Genomic DNA, 20,663 nt, shown 5'->3' with positions numbered 1-20,663 from the left:
ATTGTATTGTTTTAGCTATATGAGTGTATTAAAAAAAAAAAATCAATAATGGAATCTAATGGCATGGAATCGATTTTATAATAATTCTGTTCGTTTGAGAGTCTCAATGTAATTAGTGTACTTGTCAATATAGGTAAGAATATTGGTGAATAATATCTTTAATTATCAGTAAGTATAAATTATTAAAAGTTGATATTCAAAAACTATATATTGAAACGATACTAACAAAAACTTATGTATTTATGTTTAACCTTATGTATAGATAATAATCAAAGTAATATACGTGAATAATACGAAAGTTAAATGGGGCACTTAAATATCAAAGGGAATTGTGAATGTATACTTCTATACGAGGGAGTAGATTACAACCCTGTGTGTGAGATTCAAATGATGATGCACTAATTTGCTACTTTGGATGTTATATTATAGTGTTTACGCACTTTAGATAGGTAAACTCGGCATTTTCCTATTGTATTTGTATTTATTTTTTTAATTTTTTTTTTGAGGAATATTCGTAATTAGTCTAATTATCATGATATCCTTTGCTAATTTAAGCAAGGCTTTCTCAAAAAAAATAAAAAAATAATAAAAAAGAGGCTTGTGTGTTGTAGTCCTTTTGGAGTTTTGGATAGTTCAATTCTTATGTTCTAACCAACTTACACAGTGATGATAACCCTTCAATCACAATGTCTTATATGTGGCCATCCACACCATGTGGCCAGCCACTATAAGCCCAATTCGCGCGGCCCAGTTTGCTACTCATAACGGAGCCCGTTATTTTCATCCCGTTTTCTTAGAATTCCGTTATTGTTTTTTTTAAAAAAAATTAAATACAAAAACACAAATTGGAAACCGCCTGAACTTCCCTCCTTCTCTATTAACTTCTTTTCTTTGCTTCTTCTTTCGTTACTCTCTTTCTCTCTCATCAAATTTCATTTGCAATTCAAATTTTCTCTGCAATTTATTAGTCTCTTTCTCTCTCTTTAAATTTGCTCTGCAATTTCTCTGTCCTCCATTGTTGCATTATGGTGAAGATTAAGGTTGTTCATCGTGGTGGCAAAAAAGGATCGACTACTTGCGAAGGTCTTGATCGTTCGTTTATTTTTGTAATTTTTTAGTTTCTTTTTTGTTGTTAATATTTTCTTGTTTTCCCGACGTTTTTGTTATATTTGTTTCAAATTTGTTGTGATTTTGTTTGTTTCAGTAGTTTTATACTTCAATTTGATTATTAACCCTAATTTTTACTTTTCGTTGAGTAATTTTATTGTTCAATTTCATGATCTAACCCTAACTTTTATTTTTCCTCTTTTACTTGTTTAATTATGTGTTTGATAATGTTCATTGCTGTTTATTGTCATTTTTGCTGTAATTTGTACTATAATTGTGAACTTTGAACATTGCATGTGTTATTATTGTTTAATTTCATCATCTATTTGATTTTTTAGACCCTGATTTTTACTTTTTTCCTTTTTCTTGCTGAATTAAGTTCTTGATGATGATTTCTTTTATTTTTTTATGTTATTATTCTTGTGTTTTTTTATAATTCTTTTTTTTTTTCATTGCATGTGTTATTCTGGTTTTTTCTTATGAATATTTACCTTTTTTTTTGTTCTACTTGTCTTATATATGAAATTTAAAGAGATTATTTATTAGTTGTCTAGGTGTTACTTTTGTGTTACATATTGGTTACCTTTTAAGTTATTGAGAAATTTTCTGTTTAAAAGTCTAATTCATGTGTTTTATAGTTTACTGTTTTGTGGTTACTTATACATTATATAATAGTTACTTATAATTTACATAAAAATTACTTTGTGAGTTACTTATATGTTTCATATGAATTACTTATAAGTTTCATAGGGATTACTTATAAGTTTCATAGTGGTTACTTATATGTTACATAGGAGTTACTTATATATTTAAACTTTTTTAAATTTTAAGTGGTTATTGCTTGATAAGGTTTATCTTTCTAGTGTAATAGCATTACTTATTGCATTGTAGGTGTTACTTATTTAATAATAGAGTTACTTATTGCATTATAGGTGTTACTGTTGTGTTATATATTGGTTATCTTTTAAGTTGTTGACAAATTTTCAATGTATCAGTATTTTTCATGTGTTTTATATAGTTTATTATTTTGTGGTTACTTAATCACATAATAGTTACTTATAAATTTCATAGGGATTACTTTTTGAGTTGCTGAGTATTACTGTGTTTTTTTCTGTTTATAGTTGAAAATTAAAAGGTTACTTATATGTTTTATAGGGATTACTTAAAAGTTTTATAGGGGTTACTTATATGTATCATAGGGGTTACTTATAAGTTACATAGGGGTTACTTATAAGTTTTATAGAGGTTACTTATATGTTTAATAGGATTTCTATAGTTTTATATTAGTTTGTATTTATTAAATTTTTGTGTTTCATTTTTAATTTTACTAAGTAATGTGTATATGTTTAATAGGTATTGCAAGTCAAGGAGTTGATTTATCTGAGGGAAGGATCCCTATGGATAGTTCTTCTGATGTTTTAGAAGAAACAGATGCTTCAAAGTTGTCATCTGCTCCTGCTGAAAAAGATTTTGTTCCTGTTACAGAAGATTCAGAAAAGGAAGCCTTAAATAAAGACATTCATGAAGGTGATAAAAATAGTACTAATGGAGACCAAGGGCATAACAAAGATGTTTGGACAGCCCCAAAATCTTCTGTTTGTCCTGAAGCTTCTAAGATTCATCCTAGTAAAAATGAGTTAATTCGATTGAATACTATTGGAGGAGGGCCTTCTGTAGTTCAATCTGATGAAGAAGAAGATGTGAAACCAAGTAAAAGGAGAAGGAAGATGATTATGGATGATGATGAAGAGGATGTCAAGCCGGTTCCTTCAAGAAGGCCTGTAAGATCTTCAAAAGCTCGTTCGGAACCTGTTGAAGTTGTGAATGTTGAAGATGATGGGTACTTTTTCTTATTTTCTTAACTGATATTTCTTATAATTTTAATACTCATTATATTAATAATAATTTTAAGTCATATTGTTAAAAAATAATAGGATTTACTCATTAGCATTAGAATGATTACTTATTTGTATGGTAGTGGTTACTCATGTAACCCTATTGGTTATTTGTTCTATTTATTATCTATTAAGGGTTATAGGGGTTAGTTATAAGTGTTTAAGGGATTACTTATAAAGTTTAAAGGGGTTACCTATTAGGTATTACTCTTAAGTGTTATACAGTTTACTTATTAGTGTTATAGGAGTTACTTTTAATATAATTTGTATTACTTGTTTCTATATCTTGTGTTTACTTTTTGTTATATATTGTGGTTACTTTATACTATAACATGTGGTTACTTTTTATTTTATCTTGTCTGTTTACTTTATAAGTCATTTAAAGGTTACTTATATGTTACATATTGGTTACTTTTACAGTTGTTGATTAATATTTCTTGTTTTCTAAGATGATGTTGTTACTTTTCATGTTTAATTTCTGTATTTTTTATTCTTTTATATGTTTTATTTCTATTTTTTTATTATTATTCCCTTTTTACAGGAATTATTTATATTTTTTGTTGTGTTTTGTAGGGATGAACTTGAAGTAAACAATTGCAAGTTCTCGAGGATATTGCTTTTGGAAGTCTATCGCAGATTTGGATGAGTGAATTTCTAAAAGATATGATTAGATGGCTGTGTAGGTGTTTTGTTCCTAGCAGTCGTATGTTTTTTATGCCATCGGGTGAGATGTTTCAGCTAACTGCTTGTGATGTACATGATGTGTTTGAGATTCCAATTGGACCATTACGTGTTCCGGTTTCAAAGAAAAATTGTGATAATGAGTTGAAGAATTTTTGGAAGAATTTGTATGGAGGTAAAAAGCGTGAAGTTACTGTTCCTTTGTTACACGCTGTAATGAAAAATGATGAGGGTATGTTAGAGGGCAATGATGAATTCAAAAAATGTTTTGTCATGTATGCAATGGTAACTCTTTTTACTCCAACGACCAATAGGACTGCTGATTTGAAGTTGGTTTTGGCTTTGAATGATGTTAGTAAGATTCGACAATATAATTGGTGCCAATTTGTTTTGGATGATTTGGCTGATAAATTATCTGGTTATTCCTCAACACAGAAATATGTAGCTGGCTGTGTGTTGTTTCTACAAATATGTTACTTTCATAGGTTGCAATTTAGGGGAAACATTATGCCTTCTACTGTGCCTTTGATTAAACACTAGTCAGATGAAGATGTAAAGAATAGGTTGAGTCAGGAAGCTGGAGTGTATGGTAATGCACATGTTGACAAAGTAACATATCCTGTTACTAAGTTGTTGAACAAGGGTTCTAGTTCGGAAGAAAAAGAAAAGGATGTTTCTGAAAATTTAATTGCTTTGCATCCTCCTACTTCTGGTGTCCAGCCTTCTACTCTGATGTGCATCCCTCTACTGTTCAAGCAATTTCCACTTCTGCTGCAGCTGCTAATATTTCTGTCACTGGTTTTCCTCGGGTTTTGACTTTTGATCTTCCTGAAGGTCTTAAGTCAAATGAAGAAATTCATCATACATCTAAGAATGTGAGTACAATTTTCTTAAAGTTCTATTTACTTTATAGCAATTACTTTATATTCTCATAGTGGTTATTTAGTAGAGGTTATAAGGGTTATTTCTTAAGTGTTATACAGATTACTTATAAGTGTTTGAAGTGTTACTTATTAAGTTTATAGGTGTTGCTTAATATTAAAATATCAATTACTTAATTGTGTGAGAGGGGTTACTTAATAGTATATTATCAATTACTTAATATTGTAAGAGGTGTTACTTAATAGTATTCAATGGATTACTTAATGGTATATTACCAATTACTTCATAGTTTGAGAGGGGTTACTTATTAAAGGTTGTAGGTGTTACTTCTTTACTGTATAAGTGTTCCAGGTGTATTTACTAAGTTTATAGATATTATTAATATTAAAACACCAATTAGTAAATAGTGTGACAGGGGTTACTTAATAGTATTCAATAGATTACTTATTGCTATATTCTCAATTACTTAATAGTATGATACTTTTAATTTTAATTTTTATTACCTTGTTGTTATATTATGGGTTTACTTGTTGTTTTATGTAGGTATTACTTTATATTAAAAAGTTAAAATACTTATCAGTTTTTCCTATGTTTACTTGTTGTTATATATTGGTGTTACTTATTGTTTTATGTTGGTGTTACATATTTTATGTAGGGATTACATAATATTAAAAAGTAGTGTTACTTGTTTGTTTTCCTGTGGTTACTTTTTTATTTATTTGAAGTTACTTGGTAGTTTATTTGTGGTTACTTGTTGTTATATGCTGGAGTTATATATTTTTTTCCTTAGTTTTTTCATTTTTTTTTCCAGGATGTTGAGGAGAATTATCTATTAATGAATAGAGACATGAAACTTCTAACATATCAATTTGAGAAGTATGTGAATTTCATAAAGAATCAATCTGAAGCTGTGAAGTTGGATTCAAAACTTCTAGAAAAAGAACAGTCTCCTGTGTTGTCACAGTTGGATCCAATATTCAATGATTCAAAGTTTTGGAATCAAATTGATAGGATCACTGAACATGCACTTGCAATGAAGAAATTGCAAGAAGAAATGCCTTCGTTTGAGCTTTTTTCTTACACAAATCCTGATTTGGAAACACTTATATCACCATCGCGTGTTAGTAAGGAAATTTTCACTGAACTTTTTTCTCAAAAAGTACCTGATATAAGTGAAGGTTTGGGTGGTGTTAATCCTGATTTAATTGTTCGGGAAGTGTTGAATTCAACTAATCAACAAGAGAATGATGATAATGTTTATCAGGTTATTGAAATTGAAAATGAACAAGACAATGTTGCTGGTGGTCCTACTGTTTCATTTACTGCTCCTGCACCTTCCTTGGCACAAGCTCCCGCTATTAGTAAGCCTTCTTTTGCATCTGGTGCTTATATTCTTGAAATTGCACCCGGTGTTTCTCAGCCTTCCTTGGCACCTACTGTTTCTCAGCCTTCCTTGGCACCTACTGTTTCTCTGCCTTTCTCGGCACCTGTACCTTCGGTTTCTGCCGGTGGTGTTCGTGAGGTTGCACCTACTGTTTTGCTGCCTTCCTCAGCACTTTTCTTGGCACCTGTACGTTCGGTTTCTGCCGGTGGTGTTCGTGAGGTTGCACCTACTGTTTCGCTGCCTTCCTCAGCACCTGCTTCTGCTCCTGTTATGCCTGTAGGTGTTGTTTCAAAGGATAAACCTGAAAACCAAGAAGTAAGTTCTTCTGGCAAACCGAAGGGGAGGTTGAGGAAAGCTCCTACTCAGAAGGAACCTACAACCAAAGCTGCTGAGGAAGGTGCTAGGAAGAAGGCAAGAAAACCAAGGAAGGAAGTGATTACTGCTAGTATTGCTGGTCACACACCAGAGGAATCATTAGAGATATTGAAACAGATTCATGCTGGTGATGATGGTGAGGAGTCTTCTGATAATAGTGGATCTTCTAGTAGTTCTGCAGAGCATTTAATTTGTAATATTTACTCTGGTACTGGTGGTGGTTATAAATTACAATTATTATCAAGGTTTTTAAGGGTTAAAAACCCAAAAGTTAAGAAGATGAAGAGTATTAGACTTGTTGTTGCTGATTATTGTTTTGCTGAAAACTACGATGGTGTTGACAATATGTAAGTGCTTTATTGCTCTTTGATTTATTATTTATTATAAGTTACTAATAAGAGTTATATGTTTTACTTATTAAAGTTTATATGGTTTACTTATAATTATTTTTAGGATTACTTATACAGCTTATTTTTGTTATTCATTAAAGTTTAAGCTGTTACTTTATAAGGGTTATACAAATTACTTATAAGAATAATAAGGATTAGTTATAATTGTTATAGGTGTTACTTATTAAGTTTTATATGTGTTACTTAATATAAAAATACCAGTTACTTATTTGTTGTTAAGGGATTACTTAAAGATATTCAATGGATTACTTAATACCAATTAGTTTATGGTTTACTTTATGTTATTATAGAAATTACTTAATAGTATAATAGGGGTTACTTATAAGAGTTTATTGTTTACTTATAAAGTTTAAAGGAATTACTTATAAAGTTTAAAGGGGATACTTATAAACTTTAAAGTTGATATTTATTAGTTAGAGTTTAAGGGTTTACTTATAAAGTTTAAAGGGATTACTTACAAAGTTAAAAGTGGTTACTTATTAACTTAAAAGCGGTTACTTCTTAATTAGATTTTAAAGGTTTACTTAAAAAGTTTAAAGAGAATTTTTTATAAAGTTTAGGGGATTATTTATTTAATTTAAAGGGGATATTTATAAACTTTAAAGTTGTTACTTATTAGTTTGAGAAGGGTTACTTAATAAATGATGTAGGTGTTACTCTTAAGTTTAATACAGATACTTATTAGTGTTATAGGTATTACTTATAAGTGTTTTAAGTATTAATTATTAAGGCTTATATTAAAGTTTTAAGTTAATTGATATATATTATTAAGGCTTATTTTTTAGTCACATTCTTATTTTTAAGGCATACTATTAAAAATAATAGTGGTAAATTCATAGCATTACTTAAACATATTATAGGGTTTACTCATGTAAACATATTGGTTATTTGTTCAATTTTTAATTGATGTAAGGGTTATAGGTTGTTACTTTTTAAGTATTATAAACATTACTTATAAGTGTTATAGGTTTTACTTATTAAGTCTTATGTGTTAATATAAAAATACCAGTTACTTAATTGTTGTTAAGGGATTACTTAAAGATATTCAATGCATTACTTAATACCAGTTATTTTATGGATTACTTATTCATATTATAGTGATTACTTATGTAAGCCTATTTGTTACTAATTCTATTTTTTTGAAACAGGGAAACTTTAGTTTATTTTTCTGAATTTTATAATCTGCCTCGTGAAGAACTGATGACATTGGTTGGTGAAGAGTTTATTTCAAGCCGTGTTATGGACTGTTTTTTTATTTTGCTGAATTACTTGGAGGTGCAAAGAAATGATGATGGTATCAAGGTTTATTTTGGTGGAGAATTTTTGGTAATTGACTTATTATCTCTGTTTATTTTATGTTATTTAATATTTGTTTTTCTTATTTCAATTGTTTTATTTTGGTAGTATCCTTTATTGCGTTTTATATATACTGGAGAAGGAAGTGTTGATGAATTAGAAGTTTTTGGGGCTTGGGATCATTGGCTTCAATCTGTTCAAACAATGGAGTTTCTAGATGCTTTGCTGGTAATTACCATTGGCTTGATAAATTTACTTTATGTAGATTTTCAATGCAATTTTTAATAGTTATGGAAATTGATTTTGTATATATATATATATATATATATATATATATATATATATATATATATATATATATATATATATATATTTTATACAGATTTTCATTCCAATTTACTATGGCAATCACTATTCTGTTGTTGTGATAAATTTTTATACCAACACTGTTGATTATTTGGACAACAGAAGGTATTATATTGGTGTTGGAAGGAATTGCACTAAGACTTTTGATGCTCATCATACATATTATTATACATTCACTTGGCACTTGGTATGTATTTTTATTTAGTATTTAGTTAAATTTAATGTGTACTTTTATTTTGTTGTTCTGATATTTTTTTTTCAATAATTCACAGAGACTTATAATGTCAAAATACCTGGTTAGGAAGAACCATGATCAAGGTCAGCAAGTTGCTGAATTTGAAATTCGAATGCTACAACTTGATTCTCAAGCTTGTCCAAAGAATACAGATTGTGGGGTTTTCTGTCTGTATCATTGTTTATCATATGAAGGTCAAGATTTTTATTGTAAAAACTTAACAAAGGTAATTTTTTATGATCCTAGTTTTTTGTTTACTTATATTTTTATTTATAACTAATTTATGACTTTGATTTGTTTTGTATTTTTAGGCACTTGAACGACGTCGATATCGTGCTGAAATATGTGCTTCACTGGTTTTGTGCAACTTGAAACAAATAAGGGATGAGATTCTTAATAAGGTTCAGAAATTTGCTGATAATAACGAGGAATTATATGAAGAAGTTATGATTAATGATGAGATTGATCGTCTAGAACAAGCTTCTATTGCAGAAAAAGAAGCTAAAAAAAGTACAGAATTGAAGGTAGAAGAAGAGGCATTTAAAGAGGGTGAACAAAAGAAGGAAAATAAGTACCAAGCTTCTAAAAAAGCTACCACTAGAAGAAAGTAAGAATTAGTTTTACATTATGTCAATATTGCTAGATTGAACATAGTTTTTTTTTTTTTTTATTTATTTATTTTTATTTAAGAACAAAGATTCTATATGGTTATTTGAACAAAGTTTTTGTTTTTTTTTTATATATAGTAGATTATTTTCTTTTTATAATTTTTGAGTCATATTGTTAATAAATAATAGGTGTTATTGATTTAGCATTACAATGATTACTTATTTATATTATATTGGTTGATTATGTAAGCCTATTTGTTACTTGTTCTATTTTTTATGTATTAAGGGTTATATGGGTTACTTATAAGAGTTTATTGTTTACTTATAAAATTTAAAGGAATTACTTATAAAGTTTAAGAGATTACTTGTAAAGTTTAAAAAGGATACTTTTAAACTTTAAAGTGGTTACTTATTAGTTAGAGTTTAAGGGTTTACTTATAAAGTTTAAAGGGATTACTTATAAAGTTATATGGATTACTTGTAAAGTTTAAAGGGGATACTTATAAACTTTAAAGTGGTTATTTATTAATTAGAGTTTAAGGGTTTACTTACAAAGTTTAAAGGGATTTTTTTTTATAAAGTTTAAGGGATTACTTATTTAGTTTAAAGGGGATACTTATTAACTTTAAAGTTGTTACTTATTAGTTTGAGAGGGGTTACTTAATAAATGATGTAGGTGTTACTCTTAAGTTTAATACAGATTACTTATTAGTGTTTTAGGAGTTACTTATAAGTGTTTTAAGTGTTAATTATTATTAAGGTTAATTATTATTAAGGCTTATATTAAAGTTTTAACTACATTGATATATATAGTAGATTATTTTCTTTTTTTATTTTTGAGTCATATTCTTATTTTTGAGTCATACTATTAAAAATAATAGTGGTAAATTCATAGCATTACTTAAACATATTATAGGGTTTACTCATGTAATCATATTGGTTACTTGTTCTATTTTTAATTGATTTAAGGGTTATAGGTTGTTACTTGTTAAGTATTATAAACATTACTTATAAGTGTTATAGGTATTACTTATGAAGTTTTATATGTGTTACTGTGGGGAATAATTTCAAGCGTTAATCCCCCTAGCTTGAACCCCACTGTGATCATATACTAAAGTACGGTGACGTCCAAAAGGGAAGAAGATAGAGCAAAAGAGTCCCCAACAAGTTTTAGGAACTTGTAAACCGTTCACAGGGTGAAGGTTACACCCCTTAACGATCCAAGAGATCGTCAACTCCATAAGTTCTAGAACCAAATAAGGGTTCGGGGATGAAGGTACAAATCCAACCTAAAAGAGATTGAACCTGCCCTAATAATAGGCCTCTACTTTATTTTGATCATATTCATGTGCGCTTTTTAATTAACATACAATCAATAGGTTTACCCTAAACCTGTTTATCTATGTTGGTTGAATATAATGCACAAATAAATCTATTATTGGCGATCACTTGAAATTATAATCATATTAACCCTAAACAAGATTATTAATTATCTTATTAAGCGTGATTACAATTATAGATTCCCTTTAAACATGCATAAAAGGCGTGATCAAGCAATAACAATAAATATCAAGCAACATAATAATCATCATAATAACAATTAAAATAATCATGATAATAAATTATAATAATCATATTAAATAAAATAATCATCATCAAAATAATAACAATAATAATATTCATAATAACGATTATAATCATAATCATGTTCATGTTAATATTAAAGCATAATAATAATAGCAAGATCCTAGGCATGATACTAACAAGATTAATAACAAACCCTAGCATGTCACTAAGCAATAAAAATCAAATCTTTAACCCTAACATGATACTAGCAATCATAAATATTAGGAAGAACATAAGAAGCATCGTAACAATCATATTTAATATTAAAATTACCCTAGACATGATACTAGGAATATCATAATAATAATTTAAACATGATTTCCACATCATAATATCAATAAATCAATTAAAGCACTTACTTTGATGCCTCGTACCTCTTTCTAATAATAAAATACACACGTTAGTAACTTCAAGGAAAATAATAAACAAACAATTAAATTAAATAATTGAAATAGAGATTTGGGACCAAACCCTCGGAAATTAAACCTTTCACGTCTAGGGCGAAACAACTTCGAATATGGCTAGGTGTGTCTAAATCTTGTGAATGCGGAATTTTGTATGAAAAAGCAAGTTTAGAAAAGAGAAAGAGAAAGAATTGATGAATGAGAAGAGAATGAGAGAATTAATGAATGATTGCGAATGAAAACTGATTGTAGGTGAATGTAGATTGAAAAGCTGGTTGTTGATGATAATTGGTGAATGAAAACGGAGTTTTTACGACGTTATTTATAGAGAAAATCAGCCAAAAAGATAAAGTTAACAAAACAGAGTCTGGCGCACGAAAAACAGAGCTGGCGCCAACCCTGGCTAACTGGCGCCAACACTAGCGCCAGGCGCCAAGCCTAGCTCCAGGCGGCAATGCCTGGAGTCAGGCGCTAGGCCTGTTTTTTACGCGTTTTTGAAAATCAGATAAGTTTGCCGTACTGGAGGATAAAATCGTATCTTTTGCTCGAAAATGCTTTTTGATTTTAATTAAAACTCTGAAAAGTCAACAAAAGTCAATTTATCAATGCTAATTGAATTAGGAATGAAAAGAACCTTCTAGAAGAATATAGAAGACTAAAACAATTCCTAATTGCATTAGATAAATCATATTAGGCCCTCCCCTAGATCATTGGGTCGTATATAAGGCTCAAACCGGGCCCAGTTTAGTAAATTGGCCATAACTTCCTCAATATTCATCGGAATTGGGCTTATAATATATCATTGGAAAGCTCTTGTCAAGCCCCGTCCAACTACACTATTATTTGACCCATATCATGGACCAACCAAACTGGATTGGCTGTTTTCTTAAAATAAGTTTTCAAAAACAGAGAGAAGAGAAAGGAATTAAAACTATCCGCAACACTAGACTTTCCACACTTTCGCTTCATTCGATTATGATTCGACGTGAAAGGTACTCATCACCGGGTTTGGTTTTGGGGAGACACAAATGGGTGTCTACAGATACTTAATATAAAAATATCAGTCACTTAATTGTTGTTAAAGGATTACTTAAATATATTAAATGGATTACTTAATACCAGTTACTTTATGGATTACTTATGTATATTATAGTGATTATTCATGTAAGCCTATTTGTTACTTATCCTATTTTTTATGTGTTAAGAGTTATAGGATTTACTTATAAAGTTTAAAGGGTTTACTTACAGGAATTACTTAAAGAGTTTAAAGGTTACTTTATGTTAATATAGCAATTACTTAATATTATAATGAGGTTACTTTTTAGCATTAGAAGCATTACTTTATATTTTCATATGGTTCTTAAAAGCATTTGAGTGTATACTTAATAATATGGGTTACTTAATATTATATCATAATAAAATAAGGTATGATATTTAAATATAGAAACATAGTTTATAATAAGGTCTGAAGTTTAAATATAGAAACATAAATATCCTATCATAAAGAACTTAAAATAACTTTGGATTTTGTATTGGAGTGATTGTTCCAAATTCTCTTGTATCTCCCTTTGCTGTCATTGCTTTTGTTTTTTTTCTTGTTTCCTTGCTTTCCTTTCTCAAAATGTCCTTTTATTCTCTTGCTTCTTCCCTTGGTGTTTGCTCTTTCTGGATCCATAACAGTAGGAATTTGTTCTTCTGTTTCTGTTGTTGCAGTAGTGTTGTTTTGCTGCATTGATTCTGATTCTTGACTTGCTGCATCTTCTTCTTCCTGCAATAAAACAATTATTAAAGTTATTTTTGATGCATTGGTATGTTTAATTAATAGTATTGGCTTACCTTTTCCAATCTGTTTCTTATTTCCTCTGCTAGTATATCAAGTTTTTTAAACTCTGACTCTATTAAATTTTTGGTCTCTAGGTGTTGTTGGCATTTCAAAATCAGATTGTAGCCTTTTCTTGCCATAATTTGTCTCCACGGAATGTATTTTATGGGAATTCTTTCATTTGCTGATTCTTCATCCCTTCTTCTCCATACATGTGCCTTTGCATATTTTGTCCACCTCATTATGATATATCTGTCTGGTATTTTGGTGACTAAATGTTGTTGTAACACCCGGATACAGTGATAGCATAACCACCCAACTTCTTCAAAATTTTTGCATGAACATGCTATACTGTTGTCTGCCATGTTGAATGTAACTTTTTGCTTTGAAGCTTCATTATTCTCTAATTTCACTTCATAAAATAAGTAACTTTGAGTTTGATAATGAAGATTTGTTACGCATCCAATTGAAAATTCAAATTCTGTTTCAAAATATCTAAATATGGTCTGTGTGTAGACCTCTGCTGCATGCTTTATCATTCCATAGAACGGTAAATTTGAAGTTGGTTTAGAATTGGAACATTTGAAATCTGCATCAGATTCATTGTTCCTCCACCTAGTCACTGTTTGTTTAAATATCTTGAAAAAATCAGTCAAGCTTGTGTTCTTGTTTGCCTTGAAACCTACAGCATTATTTGCACTTTCACTTCTTTGAGAAGAGAGTATTCCTGCTGAAAAAAAGTCTTTACTGAGAGCAGTGCACCATTTTTCTTTCAAGCTGTATAATCTTTTGAACCATCTGTTATTTTCTAGCTTGTAAGTTGTTATCATGTTTGTCCAACAATGCTCAAACTCTTCTTCTGTTACACAACCTGTTAGATACTTATTAAAAGCATCTTTAAAAGTTGTGTCTCTTTTTAGTGCTCTAAATCTTGACACTGCATCCTTAATTAGATGCCATATGCAAAGTCCGTGTCTTGAGTGTGGGAAAACCTGCATTGAATATTTTGTTAGTTTTTTTTTTTTTTTTTTTTTTTTTTTTTGAATTTATATGCCATATGCAAAGTCTGTTTTTTTTTAGTGTTACTTATTGTTTTTAATAGTGTTACTCATTCCATTATAAAGTTACCTTAACAGTTTAATAGGGTTACTTATTGCATAATAAGGATTACTTATTGCCCTATAAAGGATTACTTATTGAACTATAAAGGTTACTTATTGCATTATACTGATTACTTTTTCATTGTAATAGAGTTACTTATTGCTCTATAAGGTTATTTATTAAATTTAATAAGATTTTATACTGAATACTATGGTGTTACTTATATATTCTGACATATGTGTTACTTATGTTGTATAATAGGGGTTACTTTTGTATTTTAATGTAGTTACTTATTTGCAAAACATATATATTAATAACTAATTAATATTTTGAGGGGGTTTACTTAATAGTATTATATGGATTACTTAATGGTATATAACTAATTACTTAATAGTATAACAGGTTTTAATTAATAGTATTATAATAGCAATTACTTAATGCCTATTAGCAATTACTGAATAATATGAAAAAGGTTACTTTATATAAAAAACAGGGAAAATGTAAATTTACCTTTTGAATTGCAACTTACATGGCCAAGTCTTGGTCGGTAAAAATTGAGGCTGGCTCACTTCCACCCACTGATTTCTTAAAAGTAGATAATACCCACTCAAATGTTTTTATTTTCTCATCAGCAATAAATGCACAACCAAACATTACATTTTGCCAATGACTGTTGACACCCACAATTGGCGCACAAATAAGATTATATTTGTTCGTCCTATATGTGGTGTCGAAAATAGTAACATCTCCATAAATATCAAAATCTTCTTTCATTTTTGAGCCCCTCCAGAAAATGGCAGTTTGTCTGTTTGCTTTTTCTCCTATCTTGAATCTGAAAAAGAAATCTGGTTCCTCTGATTGTCTTTGATTTAATATGTCTATGACAGTTTGTGCATCACCTCCTTCAATCTCCATCATTTTCTTTCTTGTTATGTAATTGAAATGGTCTTTCATTGTGTGTGCTAATACATTTTCACCACCAGCTTCATAAGCCATTAAACGATAAGATTCTACTGGTCTTAGTCCACTTTCAGCCATTATGTCTATAACTTTTGCCTTATCTTCTGTTATTTTTCTCTCTGATCTTTGTAAATGCTGCCATTCTCTTCTTGTCAGTTCATGATTGTGTTGCATGACATGTTCTTCTACTTCAAACATACCTTCTTTATTCTTTTTTGCTCTGATGAATGCTTTGCAACCCGTTCTGGTGATTGGAACTTGCCTTTTCTTCTTCTGTTTTTGTCCAGGAATAGGAGTAGGAGTTTTTTGGTTCTTTGGTTTTAATCTGAAACCTTCTTTTGAACAAACAAAATCTTTTCCTCTTACTTTTTTAGGTTCTGTTTGTGTGTATCTTGTTGTTGATTGTCTTACACCAAATCCAATCACAAAAGCATGTTTTTTATATTCTTCAAAAATTTCTTCTAAATTTGCAGCAGTAAATCCAACAAGGCTCCCTGTATAATCTATTTCATGTTGTTCTGTATATCTGGCATCATCTGTTAAGGTGCTTCCACTTAAATCTGTAAAAAAAAATTAATTCATTCTGAATTAGTGACTCAGATTATTTCAGAGTTTATTAAGAGTTGTCTATAGCCATGGTTACTTTCATACTGTAATAGAATTACTTATTGCATTGTAGTAGTTACTTATTATATAACAATGATTATTTTTTACATTATAGTAATTACCTTTCTACTTTAAAAGGGTTACTTATTGCGCAATAGGGATTACTTATTGAGCAATAGGAATTACTAATTGTTTAACTGGGTTTACTTATTGCATTATAGTGCTTTACTTTTCCACTGTGATAGGGTTACTTATTATATAATAGGGTTTATTTTTTGCAATATAGTGTTTACATTTCTACTTTAAAAGGATTACTTATTGTGTGATACGGGTTACTTATTGTTTTTTAGGGGCTTCACACTGTAATAAAGTTACTTATTGCATTATAGGGGTTACCCTTGAAGTGAAACCGGGTTACTTATTGTGTAATATAAATTACTTATTGCGCAATAGGGATTACTAATTGTTTAACAGGGTTTACTTATTGCATTATAGCGATTACTTTTCCACTGTGATAAGGTTACTTATTATATAGCAGGGATTATTTTTTGCATTATAGTGATTAAATTTCTAATTTAGAAGGGTTACTTATTGTGTGATATGAGTTACTTGTTGCATTATAGGGTTTACTTTCATACTGTAATGGGGTTACTTATTGCATTATAGGGTTTACCTTTTGCATTATAGGGGTTACCTTCACATTGTAATACCTCTCTACTTTAAAAGGGTTACTTATTGTGTGATAGGGGTTACTTATTGTTTTTTAGGGGCTTTACACTGTAATAGGGTTACTTATTGCATTATAGGGGTTACCCTTAAAGTGTAACTGTGTTACTTATTGTGTAATATAAATTACTTATTGCGCAATAGGGATTACTAATTGTTTAACAGGGTTTACTTATTGCATTATAGCGATTACTTTTCCACTGTGATAAGGTTACTTATTATATAGCAGGGATTTTTTTTTGCATTATAGTGATTAAATTTCTAATTTAGAAGGGTTGCTTATTGTGTGATATGAGTTACTTGTTGCATTATAGGGTTTACTTTCATACTGTAATGGGGTTACTTATTGCATTATAGGGTTTACCTATTGCATTATAGGGGTTTCCTTCACATTGTAATACCTCTCTACTTTAAAAGGGTTACTTATTGTGTGATAGGGGTTACTTATTGTTTTTTAGGGGCTTTAATTACACTGTAATAGGGTTACTTATTGCATTATAGGGGTTACCCTTGAAGTGAAACCGGGTTACTTATTGTGTAATAGGAATTACTTATTGCGCAATAGGGATTACTAAATGTTTAACAGGGTTTACTTATTTCATTATAGGGGTTACCCTTAAAGTGTAATAGGGATTACTTATTGCGCAATAGGGATTACTTATTGCGCAATAGGGATTACTAATTGTTTAACAGGGTTTACTTATTGCGTAATAGTGATTACTTTTCTACTGTGATAGGGTTACTTATTATATAGCAGGTTACTTATTGTGTGATTTGAGTTACTTGTTGCATTATAGGGTTTACTTTCATACTGTAATATGGTTACCTATTGCATTATAGGGGTTACCTCTCTACTTTAAAAGGATTACCAGTATATCATTTTAGGGATTAAAACTAATAAATTAAAATTTGAGTGAGTTTTTTTTTTACCTTGTATTTCATCATTTTGTTGTATTTTTTCGCCCTCTTCGATCTCCAGATTCAACAATGAATCACCTATTTCTTCGATTTCCATTGATTCTTGTGATTCTGGAAAGTTTTGTAATTCTTCAGTCATTGTAGCTTTTTTTTTTTTTTTTTTTTTTTTTTTGCAAATTACGAGAATTTTGTGAAATCGAGAAGTGAAAGCTGCGTTTCTAGGGATTTGTGTGAATTTCGGCGCTTTTAATAAGGAATGAAAAAGGAGCAGCGTGTTATTTTGGATTCCGTTATTTTTGGCAAAAAATGACGCGCGCGTGTAGCTCCGTTATTTTGCTGAGCTGGACGCTGGCCACACCGTGTGGCCAGCTGCACAGAAGAGGCGCTGCCCTTCAATTCTTCACTTATAAAATCGTATCTAGTTTGTTGATATATTTTTTCCATGAATGTCAAGATCCATTTTTTTTTATTGTCTATTTCATCTTACTTTTGACCCACCATACAATGTACTAATCATATTTTTTTTAAAAAAAAATTCATAATCCACTACTTACGATAAAATTTTCACTATACTATCTCACCATAAAACCACATACAACTTAATTAAAAATTAATTACTAATAATGTATATGACCGTAAGATTTCAAATCCATTTCTTGTTGAACCCAATTTCAAATTATATAATGTTTTTTGTTAAGCATTCGTAATTGAGATGACATGACATGTTTCTTGTGCATTAAGGGATGGTTAACAACTTAACATTGCTTGCCACAAATGGAAATTTATGAACATGTCCAACTACATGTCTCATTGAGCACATAATGCTAGTTACTGCCAATTAGGTTCATGTATGTGTGCACAGTGCACCTTATTAATTATTTACAACCCCTTCTAAATTGATTGAAATGAGTTTGGCTTTGTAAAAATTGGATCGTTCACATTTGTAACAAATTCACCCTTTACCTTGGGGAGATGTGCCTTCATTTGACAATTATATAAGTAATATAAACATATTGTAAATTTGTAATCGATATATCAATTCCAAGTGTTTAAGTGTTGTTCATGTACTTTTAATATAAAAATTAGTGTAGGAAAAAAAAAAATCCACCAACTAGACCAACGTCTAATGTGCCTCTTAGCCAATAATACTAGACATTAATCATACATGACAAGTTTGATAAGTGGAAACATCTAAGCAATCCATAGAAATCATAACCCAAGGAAATGTTGTTATGATATAATCTCGGACTAGAGCCTTAAAAATGACAAGAACAAGCTTATTAGGGTTAGTTATGACCCAAACCCCTAAAATACATTTCATTATCTCCGAAATCATCCACATTTCTTTTTTCCACCCCCCAAACCACCCTAAATTTCCTTTTCTCATCCCAAAATCAATCATATGGATATGGTTACGGAGATTTGGAGTGGTGTTAGGGATTAAACAAAAGAAGACAAGTGGTTTTGAGGATGGGGAAAGAGATCTAAGGTGGTTTCGATGTATAATTAATCAAATTTCATTCATCTTGTTGTCATTAAGGATATATGGTGAATTATTGTAACAAGTTATGAGTATATGGTGAATTTGGGTACATGTCGAATAAACAAAAAACTCTAGGGTATATGGTGAAAAAGCCGAAAAGACAAAGGTATAGCCTCTCTACTCACAAACTTGTGACTCAAAATCTAATACCGATAAGTCTCATTATTGTTTTGTGCACCCAATGGACATAGAGGTTACATTAAGAGCATAAAGGCTTAAATAAATGTACATAAATAATGAACATAGAAGTTAAAATGAATGAGCATATAAGTTAAAATGAATTAACATAAACTCTAAAAGAATAAAGGAGTACAAACAAATGAACATAAACCTCAAAAGAAAAAAAAAATCGTATCTGTAACTTAATTGCAAATAACTTGCCTAATTTCCTCATCCAAACCCAAAAAATACCGTTAAGGCTTCAATAGCTCAATATATATATATATATATATATATATATATATATTTGAATAGAAATACATGTATATTTTGTATTCAAAAATTAAAGAATCAATAGGAGTCATATTGAAAATACTAATTTTAGATTCTACAAATGTCATAATAAATTTATCGAATTCTCTCTCAAAAGATAGGGTCTCACTCTCTCGAAAGAAAGAACTGCTCTCCGTCGTTGCACGCTCGATCTCCGGCACCATGGCCGATGAATTAGCTCTACAATATTCTTCTCTCAGATTGGGAGAGGATGAGGGGGATATTATTGATCTTGGTGATGTAGAATGCTCTGAATCGAATGATAATTTAGAACTATTGCTTGTAGGGCGCTTATGTACCGAACGTCCGTATAATATTGAAGCTTTTAAAAGGACTATGGTGAAGGCATGGAACCTATCGAATAAGGTGGTAATTAGGGTCCTTAGCCCTAATTTGTACGCTTTCCAATTCTTCCATTGGAGAGACAAGGAGAAAGTGTTGAAGGGAAGGTCGTGGTGTTGGGAAAATCATCTTCTTCTGTTGTGTGAGGTTGAGGGTGATGAACAACCTGATCGGGTTGATCTCAATTGCTCTCTGTTCTGGATTCGATTCCTCAATTTACCTTTTAACTGTCGATCCGATGCTTATGTGAAGGTTGTTTCATCAAACCTAGGGGAATTCATGGAGTTAGAGGAGGATTCTTTGGGTTTGAGCAGATACAGAAGGGTGCGAATTATGGTGGATGTGAAGAAACCCTTGCATAAACACCAATGGATGAAAGATAAACGTGGTAATGAAGTTAGGGTTGAATTCAAATATGAACGACTCCCATATTTCTGCTTTGCGTGTGGGATTATTGGTCATTCCGAGAAGGATTGCGTCGCTATTTCTGAGGAGGATAAAATGAAGAAATTGGGATGGGGACTTTTCATGCGTGCCTCTCCAAGGAAGGGTTTCTCTAAAGAAGCTGAGGAGTTGGCACAGATTACATTTAGTAGACGACAATTATTTGTGACGAGGGAGAATGACCTGACTCTAGAACACGATCCTAAAATTGGTGATGAAAGTGGAGTGCAGGAAGGGGAAGGAAAGAAGGACGATGCTACACAGAATTTTCAGCCGTGTACTGATCTAAAGTGTAATGGAAAGGAGGGGGAATTATCTGCTGAGCCGAATGTGAGTGATGCTGGGGATTTTGTGCTTAACTCTAACACACCACTTGTGTTTTCAAGTGGAGTTGCACCTGGACAATCGAAGAGCAAGAAGGCCAAAAAAGTTTTTCGCCC

At 30.4% G+C, this 20,663-nt stretch overlaps 1 protein-coding gene across 1 annotated transcript; it reads right to left on the bottom strand.

Annotated features, from left to right (window-relative positions):
- Window positions 1-14,717: 14,717 nt before the first annotated feature.
- On the bottom strand, window positions 14,718-17,541 carry LOC145637000 (protein FAR1-RELATED SEQUENCE 5-like). The gene is made up of 2 exons (XM_081688525.1): window positions 17,481-17,541; window positions 14,718-15,712 (listed from the first exon to the last, which is right to left on the bottom strand). The coding sequence occupies exons 1-2, from the start codon at window positions 17,539-17,541 to the stop codon at window positions 14,718-14,720; spliced, it is 1,056 nt and encodes a 351-aa protein (XP_081544651.1).
- Between the last annotated feature and the right edge of the window lie 3,122 nt (window positions 17,542-20,663).

This window comes from Chenopodium album, chromosome 1, assembly GCF_948465745.1.
Source record: "Chenopodium album chromosome 1, dcCheAlbu1.1, whole genome shotgun sequence".
Taxonomy (NCBI): Eukaryota; Viridiplantae; Streptophyta; class Magnoliopsida; order Caryophyllales; family Amaranthaceae; genus Chenopodium; species Chenopodium album.
Note: the sequence above shows the minus strand (reverse complement) of the source record. Positions and strands in the feature narration are given on the sequence as shown.